We start from the raw sequence: 20,218 nt of genomic DNA, 5'->3' as shown, positions 1-20,218 counted from the left end.
GTAGGTAGGAAACAAAATCCTTCATAATTTTTTAAATCTAAGATTTTGGGGAGGAAACTTTAAATGTTGAATTTAAAAAGTATAAGTGAAACAATTTGTTTCTCCAGATTTGTTACATAATGAAACAAGTGAGAATTTAATGCATTTTATCCAGAAACCACATTGTTTAAAATGCCTATTGATCTTGGAATGTGTTTATATTTCAGTGATCTGTGGCATTATTCTAAAACATTATTTAATGTTAAAGTCTTTCTATTAGAGTTTAGAATTTGTCTTTAAAATATTTAATTTTTACACCTACAGATTTCTGGAGATCATGCTATGATGATGATAAAAATAAAAATAGAATTCTCCTACATGGTTTTTTAATGCTTGTTCATTTGAAATTTCATGTGTGTTGGGACTATACTAGCTAAACACTGCAGGCCCAATACCAACAACACAAATTGTCTCTGACTCTGAGAAATACCTGTCCACATATGGGAGAGCAATATAAACCATTACATTATGATGATATGTGTAATAAAGGACTACAAGGAACAGAGAGCACACACCCTCAACTCTGCCTGAGACAGGGAGTACCAATTAGATATTCAAGTTAAAAGCCACTAAATAAGAAATCTAAGTCACTTGTAGTTTATTAATTAAAATGATTCAGACATTCAAATTTACTTCCATATAAATTCAATGCCTTAGAAGCAATTAAAACTAGCTTTCTGGGGGCGCCTGGGTGGTTCAGTAGGTTAAGCGTCCAACTTCGGCTCAGGGCATGATCTCACGGTTCATGGGTTCGTGCCCCACGTTGGACTCTGTGCTGACAGCTCAGAGCCTGCTTTGCATTCTGGGTCTTCCTCTCTCTCTGCCCCTCCCCCACTCGTTCTCGCTCACTCTCGCTCACTCCCAAGAATTCAAATGTCTCAAGAATTTAATTTTTTAAATTAAAAAAAATTTAAATATTTAATATTTAAAATAAATATTAAAAAAATTAAAATGATCTTTCTGGAAATACATGCTGAATTTGGAAACTTACATCACTTGTATTGATTAAGTTTGCTTTAGCCAGAATAATGTCAGGTGTATCAGGCATGATGTGGATTTGAGTCTTGTCCTTGTCCCAAGCTTCTCTGTAAAGTCTCTAAAATGTGAAATAAGAGATTTTCAGCAGTTTTGTTAGATTAGTCAATGACATCGTTAATTTTAAACAGGATTACTAAATTCATCTGAATTAAGCATTTTAACTGACAGCATAAGCAGAAAATAGGTACAGTATTTTTTGATTTGTCTGGGGAATAACTGCCTTTCAAAATATAAAGTATGGATTACCTTTTCAAATTTACAAATAACCCTGCCCATTAGAAATCAACCCAAGTAATCAGAGTCTTTGCCAAGATCGTCAAATAAAGCAGAAATTCTCCATCTGATTATAAAAGTCTCCTTCGATGTTTAATTGGGAAATAGCCCTTCCCTTCTCAAAAGAAGATGTATTCAAGGTATATCTAGAAATTAGGGAATTGCATTCTCTATGTTTTATTATTTATGGTTATACCTTATAATAATCTGGGGGGATTAGGATCCCAAAAGAATTTGGTATGGAATTTATCCAAAATCTCTTACATGTCCCAGAGCCATCCTCTTTCTTCAACAGAAGACAAGGGAACTCAAACAAAAATCTCATTGATTTACTAACACAAGGGAGTAAAATTTTGATGAAAAACAGGATGCCTACATTGTCAGAGAAATCTCCTCCAAGATACTTATCAATTCCAGAAGATAAAATGGTAATTTGACAGTGGAGAAACCTCGTAACACCATTTTAACCAAATGACCAAAATTAAAATGATCAGTAATGGGACAGACTGGTATCTTGTATCACTGGATATGACACATGGAGGAAGATACCACATGTGTTGTCCTACTAAGTACAAAGCATGAATGTAATCATGAGGAAACAAAAGACAGACCCAAATGAGGGAGATTCTACAAAATGACTGGCCCGTGCTCTTCTCCAATGACAGGGATTTAGAAGGCAAAGGAATAGTGAGGAGCCAGTCCAGATGACAGGACTACAGATAGCACAAGCAAATTTAGTGTGTGATCTTGGATTGAACCCTGGGTCAGAAAATAGTTCTTATTTTGTGTAAAGGACATTCGTGGTAAAATTGAATAAGTTCTATAGACTAGTATTGTTTCAACATTAATTTCCTGATTTTGATCGTCGCACTATAGTTAGGTGAGAGAAATGTTCTTGTTTTCAGGAAATGCACACTGAAATAGGGATAGAGAGGCATCATAAAGCAACTTACATATTTATGAAAGAAAAATAAGGAGGGAAAGTGGGGGGGACGCAAATGTGATAAATGCTAACAATTGGAGAACTGGGGTGAAGATACATATATATACATAATTATATTCATATTTATGTATTTACTATATATATATATTATTTGTACTATTTTTGCAACTTTTCTGTATACTTGAAATTATTTCAATATACACAATTTTAGAACTCTCACTGGTTTTTTGGACTTGCCAATTTCCCCTTGAGGCATGCAGCGTGGTGTACAGGAGCTGGTACTTTTCTCCTTCCGGAACATGCTTACTACATAGTCCAGAGAGGCTGATTAAGATCTTCAGGACCAAAACAAAGCAAGGCTTGTGAATTTGCACATAAGCTTATCCTGGTTATGCGCTAACCTTTCCGATTAAGACCAGAGATTCTCAGCCTTAGCACTACTGGTGTTGTATACTGGAGGATTCCTGGTTGCAGGGGTGCTGTTCTGTACATTTCTGGAATGTTTAGCAGCATCCCTGACTTCTATCCACTAGATGCCAGTAGCATGCCACCCTCAAGTTGTGACAACAGCAACGGTCTCTAGGTATTGCCAAATGTCCCCTGTGGGACAAAAATATACCTGGCTGAGAACCACTAAACGGGACCATTTCCTCAATGGCATGTGTCACTTTCACCACAACCCCTGCCCTGATCCCTGAAAAACAGAGAAAATGCTAATATTTGTTTATACTGAGATAGAAGTATGGGTCTATTCAAAAGGGCAGATAGTAGGTTCAAGGATCAAGTGGCCCTCTTCTGAGGCCTGAGGGGATCAGTGTCTTAGCCTTCCTACAACCAGGGCACACTGTTGAAGAGGTCTGTTGTGAGACATTAATGTTGATAAACTTCATGACTGAGGGTTTTTCTCTTGGCCACCTTATTAGTTCAGAGCTCTCTAAACAGCTCTGCTTCATGGAGAGAAAGAAACTTGGATTCCAAAAGGGGAGATGTTTTACATAAATTTGTTGCTTTATTAGCTTGCTGGATTCAAGTTGCCATCATAAAAACAGAGAGAAGAGATGAAAACTTGAATATTTATAATAAAACTAACAGGTTAGCATTTATTATAGATTTTGGGTGTAAACATTGTGAGTCTGTGAGGGGGTGACTGGGAAAAAGAGCAGCTACAATTTATCAAATGCTTATTATAAACTAGTTATGAGTTTTATATAAACACTTATATGGTATGTGTAAAATATATAGATATTGTAAGTATTCAGATTCTTCCAAGACCCAATTATTATATATAAATTTAAATTTTCTTATCAGTTCCAGAATCTCAGTGCACATAATTCAACTTTCTGTAATTTTCAGAGTTATGCTTCTCAATGAACAATGATGAGTAATCTTTCCCCTTCTTGGCATAGAATTACTCTACACTACTATCTTTCATTTATTTTATTCAATAAATATTGAGAGTTACATGCTAGACACTGGTGTCAGTGCTGGTGAAGGAAATAACTTGAAGATGGGATACACACACATATGATATGTATACATATATGTGTATGTGTATGCATATGTATATGTGTATGTCTTCTTTACTTGTCTTGATTAGGCTTAACAAGATGCATTATAATCACCTGGCAGAAAATACACTCTTTTTAACAGTTCTACTTCGTTTGTGCAAAATACTCAATATACTGCCCTCTCAACACTCTGTCCCAACAACAACACAAAATCTAGGTCTTTAATGCATTCAAATTTCAAAGAAAAAAAGTATGTTCAATAGTTTTCTCATTTTCATAATGGATGGATGGATGGATAAATAGAGAAAAGGCAAGTAAATAAGAAAGAAAGCTTTAGGTGACAAAAATTGGTACTAACTCATTTTACATGATCCAGTACAGGGTAGTTGATAATTCAAATGAAGCAACCAAGTATTAAACATTATGTTATGTTGTGCCACGCGTTATGATATGCTATGCTATTCTACTAATTAATTAAGCAAATGTTACTGAGCTCCTACCAGGTATCAGGTACTATAAATTTTCCTATTTATTTCTAAAGAGTTACTCACATCACTCCTATTTTTGGCATTTGTCTTTGCCAGAACTATGTCCATGGCATCAGGAATGCTGGTGAACTTGTTTCTGTCTGGAGGCTGACGGTATTTCTTCTCACTGATGATTTCTGAAGCCCGTTTGTTCTTTTCTGCCTCCAAAGAACCCAGGGGACTCCATCCTATGCCTCTCAGCCACTCAAGGTCAGACTTATACAGATTCTGTGAAAATACAAGGCACTCCATCAAAACCCCATCCTTCTCTGGACCTACAACTCAAGTGATTCTATGTATTACAAACAGATGCACTTTAGATATTCAACAATAATTCCTCTTTTTACTCTCTGTCTCTGACTAAATAGCTACTCAAATGGCAACATATAAGCTATTGAATTAAAAATAAACTGACCTCACTCTGTAGTTGATAAACTTTTTTAGCTTGAATAACATCGTTCTGGTCAGGCAGGCACGTCCACTGATGCAGGTGGTTCCTGTAGTCCACATCACTGACTAAGGCCTGGCATTTCTTGGCCAGCACCACTCCTAACATGTCCACTGGGCTGCTGAACTTGGTCTTCCACTTCTCAAAGTCCTTCTTGTATTCTCTTTCACTCTGCATCTTGGCTACATTCATGGACAATACAAGCTTTGGATCATCTTGCAGGCTCCGGAATCCAATATGGTGGCCAAGTTGTTTGCGGTAGCCTTGTTTGTATTTAAACTGAAATCAAAGGAAACAGTTCTTTTATTAGCATAAACAGAGGTCAAGTGAAGCTCAACAATTTGAGCTTAAAAACTCAATTTGCTTTATTTGCATGTTTATTTTCCAAAACTGAAGTGAGAAAAGCGATGTCCATGTTAACTTAGTAAGAAATATGAAAACTGACCTAGAGGCTTCTAAAAAAAAAAATGCAACATAGTTCATTATCAAGAGAGGTTAAGATAAAAAATTAATTCTAACTAAGGGCAAAAATATATGCCATGATATGCTAGACATTGTGTATATTGACCTCAGGGTAATATTTGTGATAAACAAAGGTAAAGCTCTTGTGATAGCTTTATGGAAATGATGGAAAGGTATGGGCTGAATGGCAGAAAAACAAGGAAGGTTCAGGATTTTATGAACAAGCCTAATAGCATAGATTAATTTATTAAGCAGTAGGATTTTTGGTGGTTTGCCATATGGTTATGTCCTATAAACTTGTCCTGTTCAGGATCCTTATCTTCATGCACATGTAGCTAAAAATAGCTAAATAGATTAGATTAGAAAGAAAACTCCACAAGACCTCAACATATTGCTAAGATGTGTCAAAATGAATTACATAAATTTAAGAAAAGTGAAATCCAGTATTTAGATCAATTGGGAAAAACCTGCATTAATGCTGGATGACAGTAGTAATAGTGACAATAATATGACAGTAATGATAGCATTTACTTGATGCTAGATGCCCAGCACACATTACATTTCATGGAGTTAGGTTCTACTCTCTTGGGTTCTACCCAGCTTCATGGTTATGTATATTAAAAATACTCAGAAATTTAAGTTGACTATAAGCTTGATATGGGCAATCTTATAAAATTTCTTATAAAAGTAATGTCATGGATTCTGTAGGGGCACAGATAAAAGCAGGTCAGAAACTCATTTACTGTGGGTATTCCTGGGTGGCTCAGCTGGTTAAGCTTCTGACTTCAGCTCAGGTCATGATCTCACAGTTCAGGAGTTCAAGCCCCATGTCGGGCTCTGTGCTGACAGCTCAGAGCCTGGAACCTGCTTCAGATTCTGTGTCTCCCTCTCTCTCTGCCCCTCCTCTGCTTGCACTCTGTCTCTCTCTCTTCCCAAAATAAATATTTTTAAAAATTTTATTTTAGGGGCGCCTGGGTGGCGCAGTCGGTTAAGCGTCCGACTTCAGCCAGGTCACGATCTCACGGTCCGTGAGTTCGAGCCCCGCGTCGGGCTCTGGGCTGATGGCTCGGAGCCTGGAGCCTGTTTCCGATTCTGTGTCTCCCTCTCTCTCTGCCCCTCCCCCGTTCATGCTCTGTCTCTCTCTGTCCCAAAAATAAATAAACGTTGAAAAAAAAAATTTTATTTTAAAAAAATTAAAAAAGAAGAAAAAAGCTCATTTACTCTGACCTGACCTCTTATAACAAGAAAACAACACTACATTTTCGGGCCCAATCCTGAGAGGGGTAATGAAAAAAATATATAATAAATCACAGGTAGAGTGAAGGACTTTTAAAGAATATTGAATATTCAGAATATTTTAGGACTTATAACTCTAAAACCAAAGGAGAATAAGAAACTTGTAATATGAAGAGATATCAGGTGGCAGAGGAAATAAGTTCCTTTGTGATGTTCCAGAACACAGAACTAGAGTTGGTTGATAACTTATTCAAGTTGAAAATAGGGAACTATATAATAAAAATTAGAGATGCTCTAACAAGGAAATGACCTGCCCTGAAGGACACAAAAATTCTTATATGTATATGTATCCATAGACCAGACGGCCATCTTTTGGAGATGGAGAGAAGGCAGGACACTGAGTAGGAGACTGAATTAAATAGCCTTCATGTTATCCTCTAACCAAAATCTATGATTCTAATTTATTAAATTAAGTACGCATAAAAATAGCTCTAATTTCCTTAAATTTTATAGAATATGAAAACCATTTGAAACTGAGAGGAGATATAATCTCTACAATGGAGGGAAAATTCACTTAAAGTTAATTTTAGAGGAAAATTTCAAAAGATTACCTAAGAAATTAGATCCTATCAAATGTGTAGTGAGAAAATCACTGATGCTATTTCTTCAGTTTCTAAATCATCACCTAATGGGGAGTACATAACATTAAATGTTCCTGGGGGAACATTCAAGCATCATTATTGCTGTAGGTTCATCAGTATATCAATTCATTTAAATAAGGAATTGACCCGCAAGCCAATAAGTAATAATAAATCATCTAATTAATTTCTAACATTTCTGGAATGCCACAAATTAACTGATTTAAAGAGAGTCACTGGGTGTTACATGTAAGTGATAAATCACTAATTTCTACACCTGAAACCAGTTTTACCATATATGGTAACCAACTAGAATTTAAATAAAAACTTGAAAAAAGTAAACAGAATTTGCCCTTATATTCTTAGAATTCATGGTGCTGTCTTTAGACATACTTTCTCCAGCCCAAATCCTTGTTTTGTTTTAAAGATTTTAAGAGGTAGTTCTTCCTTCTGGAATTCCAAATTTCTCTGGATTTTTTGAGGCTAATTCTTAGAATTAACATAATGACATGTTTATCTATACACAGAATATCTAAGTCAAATATTTATAAACATTTAATTAGTCAATAGGAATTACACCTAATTTATTTACCAAATTAACTACCGTTTTCAATCATAACCAAAAGTGGCCTTGGAGAACAAATACCCAACAGAAAGTTAAGCCCTCTGGACCTTAAACCTAAATTCCTGAAACTTCCTGAATTTTCTATGCCCCTAGCTATTTTAGAATTATTTACATGCAAGAATGGGTTAAATAAAAATAACTGGCAGCTAATTTTTAAATATGTGCATATAGAAATTTATCAACATCAGGTTGTTGAGTTTGATTTATTAACTGGCACTTTGGATTTGTCTAAAATAGACAAATAGAAAACAGGAAATTGTTTTCAGGCAAGTAGGGGAAAACTGAAATCTCTGGTTTCTTTGTAATGTCTATAAACATAGCATCTTAGGATAATGGCTTTTTTTTTCAATATATGAAATTTATTGTCAAATTGGTTTCCATACAACACCCAGTGCTCATCCCAAAAGGTGCCCTCCTCAATACCCATCACCCACCCTCCCCTCCCTCCCACCCCCCATCAACCCTCAGTTTGTTCTCAGTTTTTAACAGTCTCTTATGCTTTGGCTCTCTCCCACTCCAACCTCTTTTTTTTTTTTTTCTCCCCCCCCCCCCCCCCATGGGTTTCTGTTAAGTTTCTCAGGATCCACATAAGAGTGAAAACATATGGTATCTGTCTTTCTCTGTATGGCTTATTTCACTTAGCATCACACTCTCCAGTTCCATCCACGTTGCTACAAAGGGCCATATTTCGTTCTTTCTCATTGCCATGTAGTACTCCATTGTGTATATAAACCACAATTTCTTTATCCATTCATCAGTTGATGGACATTTAGGCTCTTTCCACAATTTGGCTATTGTTGAGAGTGCTGCTATAAACATTGGGGTACAAGTGCCCCTATGTATCAGTACTCCTGTATCCCTTGGATAAATTCCTAGCAGTGCTATTGCTGGGTCATAGGGTAGGTCTATTTTTAATTTTCTGAGGAACCTCCACACTGTTTTCCAGAGTGGCTGCACCAATTTGCATTCCCACCAACAGTGCAAGAGGGTTCCCGTTTCTCCACATCCTCTCCAGCATCTATAGTCTCCTGATTCATTCATTTTGGCCACTCTGACTGGCGTGAGGTGATATCTGAGTGTGGTTTTGATTTGTATTTCCCTGATAAGGAGCAACGTTGAGCATCTTTTCATGTGCCTGTTGGCCATCCGGATGTCTTCTCTAGAGAAGTGTCTATTCATGTTTTCTGCCCATTTCTTCACTGGGTTATTTGTTTTTCGGGTGTGGAGCTTGGTGAGCTCTTTATAGATTTTGGATACTAGCCCTTTGTCCGATATGTCATTTGCAAATATCTTTTCCCATACGGTTGGTTGCCTTTTAGTTTTGTTAGTTGTTTCCTTTGCTGTGCAGAAGGTTTTTATCTTCATAAGGTCCCAGTAATTCATTTTTGCTTTTAATTCCCTTGCCTTTGGGGATGTGTTGAGTAAGAGGTTGCTACAGCTGAGGTCAGAGAGGTCTTTTCCTGCTTTCTCCTCTAGGGTTTTGATGGTTTCCTGTCTCACATTCAGGTCCTTTATCCATTGTATTTTTGTGAATGGTGTGAGAAAGTGGTCTAGTTTCAACCTTCTGCATGTTGCTGTCCAGTTTTCCCAGCACCATTTGTTAAAGAGGCTGTCTTTTTTCCATTGGATGTTCTTTCGTGCTTTGTCAAAGATTAGTTGGCCATACATTTGTGGGTCTAGTTCTGGGGTTTCTATTCTATTCCATTGGTCTATGTGTCTGTTTTTGTGCCAATACCATGCTGTCTTGATGATGACAGCTTTGTAGTAGAGGCTAAAGTCTGGGATTGTGATGTCTCCTGCTTTTGGTCTTCTTCTTCAAAATTACTTTGGCTATTCGGGGCCTTTTGTGGTTCCATATGAATTTTAGGATTGCTTGTTCTAGTTTCGAGAAGAATGCTGGTGCAATTTTGATTGGGATTGCATTGAATGTGTAGATAGCTTTGGGTAGTATTGACATTTTGACAATATTTATTCTTCCAATCCATGAGCAGGGAATGTCTTTCCATTTCTTTATATCTTCTTCAATTACCTTCATAAGCTTTCTATAGTTTTCAGCATACAGGTCTTTTACATCTTTGGTTAGATTTATTCCTAGGTATTTTATGCTTCTTGGTGCAATGGGATCAGTTTCTTTGTCTTTCTGTTGCTTCATTGTTAGTGTGATAATGGCTCTTATAGGTCCCCTGACTCAACCTCTATTCAAGAAACCCTTTCTTTGATACTGGATCAGTAAGAAAGAAAAGTGAATTTTTGGTAAACTGAGAGGATAGGAGAAGATGAAGAAATAGTATTACATTTTGAAAGGTAAGGCCCATCTGTAAAAATAGTTACCAGCATTAAGATACCTGATTCAGATAACATATCATAAAAGCCAAACAAGTACTTACATCGCTAACGATGTCTCTTGAAGCTTTGGCCATCTGCACAGAAATTGCATCAACTGGGAGATCATATCCTTTCTTCAAAGCTTCTTCCCATCCAAGTTTATAGAGTTTCTGGAAATTAAATAATTTAGCATTATTCAGTATATACTAAAACCCCAATGAATTACTAAATAACAGTTTACCTAGACAGTAGACGTCAGATTCTATCATCTCCCTTATCTCTAAAGATATGGATAAAAACAAATGAAGCTGTTTTTATGAAGCACTGACTTAGCATTACAGGATTTTGCTTCAATTTTCTGACTCTGAGAATACACTCAGTTATGAGATACATATACAATTTTAGAGTTGCTTTTCTGTTCAGACACAATATGGGCATATCAAGAATATTAGGTACTTTCCTCCTGCTGTTAAGTACAGTCTGGGCTCACTATTTGAATCACAGATGTGAAAAAAATTGGTAACCAAAAAAAGGTAACAAAATTTTGATTATCTAAGTGATAAAAGTAGTAGATACTGAAAAGCCTTTTATGAGGCACAATAAATGAATTCATCTTTATGCATGAAATTTATTGAATAGGTGCAAGGGGGTTAAAACTGGATAATAATAAAAATAGTTGTAAGTCATCCAGACTTAGTGTGTGTTCAACACAGTTACTGTGTGGAGAGCCTTCCATGGAAATTTCTCATTTGGTCTTCACAGCAATTTAATTTAATGTCATAAGCATTATTATGGTCCCAATTTTAGGAATGAGGAAACTAAGGCTTAGACCCAATGTTATATAATTCATAAAAGCCAAAACCCAAAGCAGGTCTGTCTGATGCAATTTTTTTCTTTCAACAATTATTTATTGATTTCCTACTCTGTGCCAAGTACAAGGAGTACGGAGATAAATCACACGGGCACAGTGCCTCTCTCCATGGAGCAAAAGAGTCACGGCTAAAGCCCTTCCTTTTAACTGCCATATTTTGCAGCATCTCTAGTTAGCCAGTGTGAGTCATTCATTTCCATTCCTTCTGCATTTACATCAATTATTTACCATTACATCATTTAATAAGTTTAATTAGTTTTAAGCCAAATTTTTATATAACTTTACCTGGCTATACATAGCTTGATTCTGCTTGGCTTGTAAAATATCTGGTGTATCTGGCATCACATGAATCTTGGTTTTATCTTTGTTCCAGTCAATGGTATATAAGTGCTAGGAAGTTAGGGGGAAAAAAGACACTTGAAATTTGAATAGCTTTTTAGGACCCACAGGAAAGAAAAAAACTTAACAGAGCATTTGAATGCACTCAATTTGAATTAGATTAATTTTAGTAACTAAAGTAGCTTATGATTCAGAAAAGACACTAAAAACAAACTCAGATTTTTTAAAAATAATGTAGGTCTATCTTCTAGAATGGATTAAAAATACTTAACATATAATAATTTTAAAAAACAAATGATTTGTAACTCAATGATAAGATTCAGGGGAAATGGGGCACCTGAGTGGTTCAGTCAGTTAAGTGTCCACCTCTTGATTTCAGCTCAGGTCCTGATCTCACAGTTGTGAGATTGAGCCCCACATCAGGCTCTGTACTGGATGTGGAGCCTACTTAAGACTGACTAGACTGACTCTCTCTCTCTCTCTCCCTCTGCCCTCTGCACTTGCGCTCATGCACTCACTCACCCCTTCTCTCTCTCTCTCTCTCTCTCTCTCTCTCTCTCTCTCTCTCTCTCTCTCTCTCTTTCTCATAAAAACCCAAAACCAAACAGGGGAAATAAGAAGTCGGCAGAAGAAAATGATATAGGGACATGCTCTGGAACTGTTTGTCACTGCCCAGAAGTGGTGGACTCCAACCAAATTCCCCAAACAAGAACCAGAGGCTGCTAGCCCTGCCTTCCTGGGAGCTGTATGGAAGGACCTGAATAGAAGGATCGCTGCCTACCTTGTTCATGGTATGTGCATTCTGCTTGGCTAGAACCATGTCCATAGAGTCAGTCAGTTTCTTAAACTGGAAGTTGCTAGGATGCTGGCGGTATTTCTGATCGCTGGCATATTCAGTTGCTTTCTTGGCCTTCTCCACTTCTAGGGAACCAGCTGGACTCCAGCCAAGCCCTTTGTACCACTCATTGTAGTCCTGCTTGTATTCATTCTATAAAGAAAAGAGACAAATTCTCCTTCACCTTATCAATTACTTTACCTTTGTCAGTTTAGACACAAAAGTATAGAAGACTGTGATCTCCATTCCTGGGCTAGGAATCCAACCATCACCCAGAAAGAAGAAAGACTTACATCACTCTGTATGCGATTCATATTCCTGGTCAGCTCGATGCTCATGGCATCTGGAAGGAGGACATACTTGTGAATCAAGTGCTTGTAGTTGGTGTTGGTGATGTTGGCTTGGGCATCCTTGGCAGCTGTGACACTGAGCATGTCAGCAGGAGTGTGATAGCTGGTCTTTGTCTTCTCATAGTTTTTCTTATACTCTCGATCAGACTGCATCTTAGCCACTTGCATGGAATGGACCAACTTGGGATCATCCTCAAGACTACGGAAACCAACCATTTTCCCCCTTTCCTTTTCATAATTGTATTTGTATTTATACTGTGAAAAAATTAGAATATTTGTTACAGCAGTTCTTTTGACTAGAAGCATTCTAGTGTCAACATTCTGTATTTCATAAAAAGTGATACTTGTGTAGAGTTCTACAGTTTATAAAACACATTTTTCACATTTATTTGTGTAACTTGCTACTCACAACTACATGTTGTGAGGTAGATTACAGAGTTATTATTACTGCCCCAATGTTACAGGTGAGTAAGCTGAGACCCAGGGAGGTGAGTGGCTTGCTAAGGTCACTAAGTATTAGAACCCAGAGCCTGTGATGATATACCACACTGCCTTCCACACATACTCTGTTGTTAGTGTCAAAGAGAACTTCAGTAGGGCAAATGAGTGAAAAGAGCAGAATGTTCTAAGCAGTTTAATGCTGCCTTAAGAAATCATCAGCCAGCCTTTTACAGTTAGAATAGGCTTAGTTATGGGATATCGTTTTAGAGTAGCTTTGTATTTGTAGAACTCCTTTTCCCTTAAGACTGGCATAATAGGGAAGAAGTTTTATTTATCACTCAACTTCTTTCTACAGAGAGAGGATCCTGATACATGGAAAGTTTTTATTCTGTCTGTCTCTTGTGAGTTTGAGTGTGTGAGTTAGGGGGCAGGAGCTCGGGGAGCCAAATTACTCCAGCATAATAGAGGGAAAAGAATTTGGAGATTTCAGGACAATGTAGTAGTGGCATCAGGATGGGCAGGTAGGAAAGATGAAGAGCAAGTATGTAAAATGAGAGAGAAAGTGTCATTGCAGGAGTGGCTAAGGAGAGAGTGCTCTGAAATGTGCTCTTCCCATTACCCCCAAATAACTCAGTGCTCACTGTGAGCAGATTTCTTGTGGAAACAACCAAATGAAAGAACTGAATTTCCCACAGGTGATGTGTTATGGCAATGGTGTGTTGGCACACCGGCGATTGGAGGGATAAAAGCCCTCATCTGCAGTGTTTGTCAATTTCTGTGGTGTAAATACTCCCACCATGGCTGATGTCAAGCTACCAAGAATTTAACAACTGGCTTGCAAAATTTCTGATTATTTAATAATCAGTTGTCATGAGACCAAAATATCAGCACCCCTAGTATACCACACAATGAGACATCCTGTTAGGAGGACAGTTCCTAACAGGCAGGAAGCAAGAACAATCCAAGTCTTTCTGCAGGAAAGCTTGGTGAAGGGCTTTGGATTTCTACAGGCCATAGCCTTGAGGATGAAGTTCAAAGAAAATTCACCTAGATCTCATAAGCTGGGGAGCACAAAGATATGTGGTCATAATGTGGTTAGCATTCTGTTTTTTTCAGAAATACCAGAGACAACAAAAGAGCAAACCTAAGAGGTACTCATTGAATAGGAGGCCATTGTTAGTAGGCATGCTTTGTTCCCCCCGTATTTTATCCATTGGGTGTTTCCAAAACTCAGCCCTTATTATTTTGGTAAATTAGAAAACAAAACAAAACAAAACAAAACAAAACAAAGGTGAGTGTTTTCCTGCAGACTTACATCACTTGCAATATCTCTTGAGGCTTTGGCAGCTTTGATAGGAATTGCATCAGTTCTGAGATCATAGCCTTTCTTTTTAGATTCTTCCAAAGAAAGTTTGTAGAGTTTCTGTAAAGAGAGGCAAGGGAATAATTTTCTTCTAAATAGAAAAGCCTGGGCTTATTTTAAAAGAGTAAACACTAGTGCTGTGGCATCATTTTTATTTTTAAGCAGAATGCTTCCTTGGTGGTTCAATGGCTAAATGTTCTTACAAATAACAAAATTGTGTTTGGAAAAAGTCTATTACAAACCCAAACTTATCTTCAAGAAACCATCAGAAAAACAGCTAATGATCTCTTAGGTTGTAAATATGCTTTTTAAAACCGCTAAAGCCCAGCAGATTCTAATTGATAACGTTTTTATCAATTAAGAGTCAAGGAAAGACTACGAAACAACCATTCTCTTAGATCAAAAGAAAACTTCACTGTTTTGCAAGTGACACTTTTATTTATGTAATTGTGTGGATTTTACAATCCAAAAAGGAGTCATCAATCCTAAATCCTTATGGAATTCAAAGAGAAGAAAAAACACTGGTAGGATTGGAGATTTTCTAGCAACTATGGTTAGGTTGAGAAAGGAAGTGAAATAAAACACCTACGCATTTTCTAACACTAAGTGTGGAACATTCCTTGTTATGGAGCTTGCTCCAAATTCTTCAAAATGTTCATCTTCCCTTTCCATTTAACTTTCCCTGAGACCCCCCCTCTTTAGGACCATCTCAAAGGCTTGGTAGAGAGACTACAGGAACTGAGCCCTAGGATTTTCACTTCCTTTTTCTCTTCTGGGAGAGGAAGGGGGCAAGCCCTTCTCTTCCTGCCAGGTCTCTTAGTTTGAGGAGGCATACCCGCCCCCCCAAACAAAATCCAAGTGCCCTTCAGATTCCTAACTGCTGGGCCCAAGTCTCATTGACAGGCCTGCTCCAACTCTTAGCAAAGCAAGGTTAGAAAGAGAAAGATTGTCATTTGTGGATTCCTCTTATTTTCAAAACATTCATTCTTCATAGTTGAGACATTACTTTATTTGTTTATACTGGTTCAAATAAACCAGGGGGGATTACACTTACATCACTCATATTAATTGCATTTGCCTTTGCCAAAATAATCTGGGGGATATCAGGCATAATATGGACTTTGGTCTTATCAGCCTCCCATGCTTGTTTGTAGAGATGCTGGAAAATTTAAAAAAGAAAAAAAAGGAAAAAAGGAAAAAAGGAAAGTTAGTATTTACAAATCTTAAAATATGCTCATTTAATATATATATATATATATATACACACACACATACATATGTATATATGTATATGTATATACACATCAATATTTTAAGTATTTTTATTAACTCGATTTTATTTTTTTTTATGGAAAAGATACTCATTCAAACAAGACAGTAGAGATTATGTAAGATGGAAAGTAAAATGATGCCAAGATGAGAATCATAGAAATAGCAAATGCTACACTGAGAGATATCTTGGTGGTCATCAGTTGAATCCTTTTGTTGCAGATTTGAGGAAATTATGGCCCAGAGAAGCAATGTACCTTGCCTAAAGACACACAGCAGGTCTGGGCTATAATTTCCACAACTTTGCAATAAGAGGATGAAGATTCTTACTTTAGCATCATTATTCTGAAATGGTTAATAAATCATTAATGCTGAAAAATAAATGAAAGGTCTATGTGAGCTTGTGAGAGTTTAAATACTAAATCTTAAAAGAGGCACTGAGATTTGTGCCTTGTCTTTTAGGCAAGTCCCTATCAAAGGCAACGGTCATCTTGACCAATCAGTTTTCTTTCTCAGAAGACTCCAAGGGATTTACTCAGAGACTTAGTAAAATACAGCTCTCTCTAGTACAAGTAGAACCATAATTTTATGCAACTGTTTAATGTTAAAGTCCAAATAGTTTTTTTTCTCTTTTGCTAATCAATGGCATTTCAAATCGTGATCCACAACAATGCTGTTGCAATTATTTTATTATTTGTAACTTAGAGAAGTACCAGGTTGATGTGTTTGTTGGTCCTGATATTCATTATGGCTAAAAATTTTTAAAAATACAGTAAGCCTTTTCTAAAGGGTGGAATAATTAATGATCCAAGGGACTACTGATGGGAGAACAATTGCTCTCATGATTTGCCCACAGAAGGTCCCGGCTCCGAATGCTGCCATAGCCACATAATCTAAGAGTCTTCTTCAATTCCACTGACGCAGCTAGGAAACAGGGTGGGCTGCAATACCCAGTTGTTATCAGGCAAACAATATGCTGATTCAGCATCATGAACTTCTACTCAACTTCATCTTAGACAAACAAGATTTTGTTACAAAATGTGCATGAAAAGAAACAACTCATATTTATTTTGTTATGTTTGTTGGGAAAACTGGTTCACTAAACATTTGGGAGGCCACGAATTAGGACTGACTTCTACCATTTTTTTTAACCACAAGTCCCCCCTTTTAAAAAATTTTTTATGTTTATTTATTTTTGAGAGAGACAGAGCATGAGCAGGGAAGGAGCAGAGAGAGAGGGAGACACAGAATCTGAAACAGTCTCCAGGCTCTGTCTGAGCTGTCAGCACAGACCCCAACTCGGGGCTCAAACTCATGAACCTGAGATCATGACCTGAGCTGAAGTTGAATGCTTAGCCAACTGAGCCTCCCAGGCGCCCCAACCACAAGTTCCTTTTGCGAAGTCGAATAAACATTCATTGTAATGCCCTAAAACTATTAGCAAAACCCATAGGTCAAATGTAAGAATGCCTGGCTTTGGGGCACCTGGGTGGTGCAGCCGGTTGAGCGTCCAACTTCAGCCAGGTCATGATCTCGTGGTCCGTGAATTCGAGCCCCGCGTCAGGCTCTGGGGTGATGGCTCAGAGCCTGGAGCCTGTTTCCGATTCTGTGTCTCCCTCTCTCTCTGCCCCTCCCCCGTTCATGCTCTGTCTCTTTCTGTCCCAAAAATAAATAAACGTTGAAAAAAAAATTTTTTTAAATAAATAAATAAATAAATAAATAAATAAATAAATAAATAAATAAAATAAAAAAGAATGCCTGGCTTTTTCCTGATGCTTAGGAACTATCACATTACAAATGACTTACTTCATTCATAATTTTTGCATTATTCTGGGCCAGAACCATGTTCATTGAGTCCATCAAAGTGGAATACTTCAAAGTGTCCGGGTGCTGGCGGTACTTCTTTTCACTGATAATCTCCATGGCTTTCTTGTTTTTCTCAGCTTCTAGGGAGCCCAGAGGGAGCCATCCAATGCCCTTCATGAAGTCAACATAGTCAGCTTTGTACTGATTCTGCAAAAGAGGAAAGGTTCATGGATGAGGAGAAACCCAAACTTCCAAGGACTATGAGTGGGTGTTTAATATTCCCTAAGTGTTCAACCAACAGCATAACAAACTTCAACTCTTTTTGTCCCCAAACAGTATTTTTTCACATTTTCTTGCACGAACAATTAAAAACAAGCAGTAGTATCTTTGTGATTTATTTTCCGCAATGCCTTCATTAAAGAAAAAATGTTAAGAGATACCAACTAAACTACTACATGACTATTCTCTCAAGAAAAGGAATGATGCTGGCCTTTCTTACAAAAATTCCCAAGTTCCCTTGGTTGACCGAGGACTCACTGGGACCCTGGTTCTCTCTTTCATTGTAAGTTTTGCTCACCCACCACTGTTACAACTCTCTCAGGTATGCCAGAAACCTCACTGGTACTCTGTGCAAATTTTTTGGTCCCCCCCCCCCCCACCAATTCTGATATTGTCCTCTACAACTCTGCCATGGTTGGTTTTATATGAGCACTTAATTGCCAGGGGTGGGGTACATAATAGCTCAGCTCAAATATTCCCAAAGAGAAACACATGCTTGGTGTGGCCTGCCTTTGGTTTGTAATTTAAATTCCCTTCTCAGAGCCACCAAATAAATGGTCTCTCTAGCTGAATTCCGTTCCTTCCTCAATTCATTCCAGTAGCTGCCTCAGCCCTCACCTCCTCAAAGTTTCATCAGCAAGTTGCAAAGTTGGAAGGAGTGGAATGAAAGCTGGTTAGGAGTGAGGGGCAGGAGCTACCAAGTTATCTGACTTTTCTGCCCTTCCCCTTACTTCTGTATCAGGAGCTATTTATGCTTCTGACTCTCTTTGCTAGACAGGTTTCCTTCAGCATGCTCTCTGCAACAAAATTTCATTTGCGATTGCTGGATCCAGCATTCAACAATCCTCACAGCAAGAATGCTGGAAAATAAGACTTTAGTTTCTAGAATTTATCCCCTTTTGTTAAAAGAAATAAATTCAATCTAAGTTAAAAAATACATATAAACAATTTGGTGGGAAATTACACATGAATTTCTTTCAGGATTTTCGTAATGATTTAGGGTCATTAATGATCCACTTATTATCCAGAGTAAATATTCTACAAATGATATGGCTGTCACATACATCACTTTGAATCTGCATCATATTTTTGGCCAGTTCAAAGCCCATGGCGTCGGGAAGCATGTTGTAGGTATGGATCACATTTCTGTAGTTGGTGTTGGTGGCTGCTTCCTGAGACTTCTTGGCTGCCACCACACTGAACATGTCCACCGGGGTGTGGAAAGAGGTCTTGGATTGCTCATACGCCTTCTTATATTCCCGATCTGACTGCATCTTGGCCACCTGCATGAAGTGCACCAACTTGGGGTCGTCCTCTAGGCTCCGGAAGCCAATGTGTTTTCCTTTGGCTTGTTCATAGGCTTGCTTGTATTTGTACTGCGGATGGGAAAGAAAGCATGGTGATGAAGTTAGTGAAGGAAAGAGAACAAAATGTAATTCATTAGACGCCATGAGATTTGTCATAGGTGTACAGTTTTAGAGCTACTGTACAATTAGAGAGAAGCTCATGGGGGCCGTGAACAAAATCTTTTTACTTCAAATTTCTTGCCAGACTTGACTCCATGGAAAGAAAATGATCTCAGAATTAATCAAAGAGATGCATAAGTAAGTTGTTTTAGGGTGCTTTAGAAAGCATCTTTCCTTACTCAGGTGTCTAATCAGAAAAGGCTACAGGCACAATTTCTCCTGGTGCATCTTTAATTCAGGAAAGAGCCAGATCATGGGTCTCTTGGGTAAAACGTGTAGATTGCATCCCTACATTCACCCAGAATTGCCTATAAATGATCTGAATACTCTAAAAGCAACTTGTCTTAACATGACCCAGTTACTTTTTACATCAAATAATGAACAAATGATTAGAGGGTACTTGGACTGGGTGAAGGAAAGTGTCTTGTGTGTTCCATGGATGATAATCCCACCAACACTAGGTAGAGTTGACTGCAGCTCTTGAATATGCACAGGAACTTGGCTCATTTGCGTCTCATTTGCTGAGCCTAAAGAAAGCCCAGTGGAAGTACTTACATCACTGGCAATGTCTCTACAGGCTTTTGCAGCCTTTATTGGAATGGCATCAGGCCTCAGGTCATATCCTTTCTTCTTCTCCTCTTCCCAGCCAGCTTTGTACAGTTTCTAAATGACAAAATAGAATAACACCTGCAGCTTGTTATTTGGGTTCGAATGGGAATCCTGATTTTGAAGCAGTTGGTATGTAAAAGAGAGGCATCCCATAAATATTCGTTCCCTCCAACCTTCTCTCCCACTTTGTTGCTGTCAATCTACTTACATCACTCATGGTGATTTGGTTTATTCTGGAAAGCAAAATGTCAGGAGTGTCTGGCATGACGTGAATGGTGGTCTTGTCTTTGTTCCACTTTTCAGTGTAGAGCCTCTGCAACAAGAAGGACAGGCACATGACTGTAAGGCAGGACAAGTTTGTGAAAGTGCTATCAGGAGAAACAGACTCACATCTCCATGATAGAAGAAATTAAATCTGATGTTGGGAAATGGATAAAACGGCAAGAAGATGGGGTGATGAGACTGAACACACGAGGGAAAAACCTATCAAAGAAGGGAGTCTCCTTCCACTGAAACAACACATGCCAT

General features: G+C 37.8%; 1 protein-coding gene across 1 annotated transcript in view; it reads right to left on the bottom strand.

Moving 5' to 3' along the window:
- Positions 1–20,218, bottom strand: part of NEB (nebulin) — a 213,883-nt gene that overhangs the window by 136,250 nt on the left and 57,415 nt on the right. The window contains 13 exon segments of the mRNA XM_047871695.1: positions 1,031–1,135; positions 4,353–4,556; positions 4,744–5,055; positions 10,125–10,232; positions 11,219–11,323; positions 12,054–12,260; positions 12,401–12,712; positions 14,214–14,321; positions 15,316–15,420; positions 17,337–17,543; positions 18,680–18,991; positions 19,637–19,744; positions 19,899–20,003. Coding sequence (XP_047727651.1) covers positions 1,031–1,135; positions 4,353–4,556; positions 4,744–5,055; positions 10,125–10,232; positions 11,219–11,323; positions 12,054–12,260; positions 12,401–12,712; positions 14,214–14,321; positions 15,316–15,420; positions 17,337–17,543; positions 18,680–18,991; positions 19,637–19,744; positions 19,899–20,003 — 2,298 coding nt within the window.

The sequence above is a fragment of the Prionailurus viverrinus genome, chromosome C1 (genome assembly GCF_022837055.1).
Source record: "Prionailurus viverrinus isolate Anna chromosome C1, UM_Priviv_1.0, whole genome shotgun sequence".
Classification (NCBI taxonomy): domain Eukaryota; kingdom Metazoa; phylum Chordata; class Mammalia; order Carnivora; family Felidae; genus Prionailurus; species Prionailurus viverrinus.
This window is presented reverse-complemented; position numbering and strand designations above follow the sequence as displayed.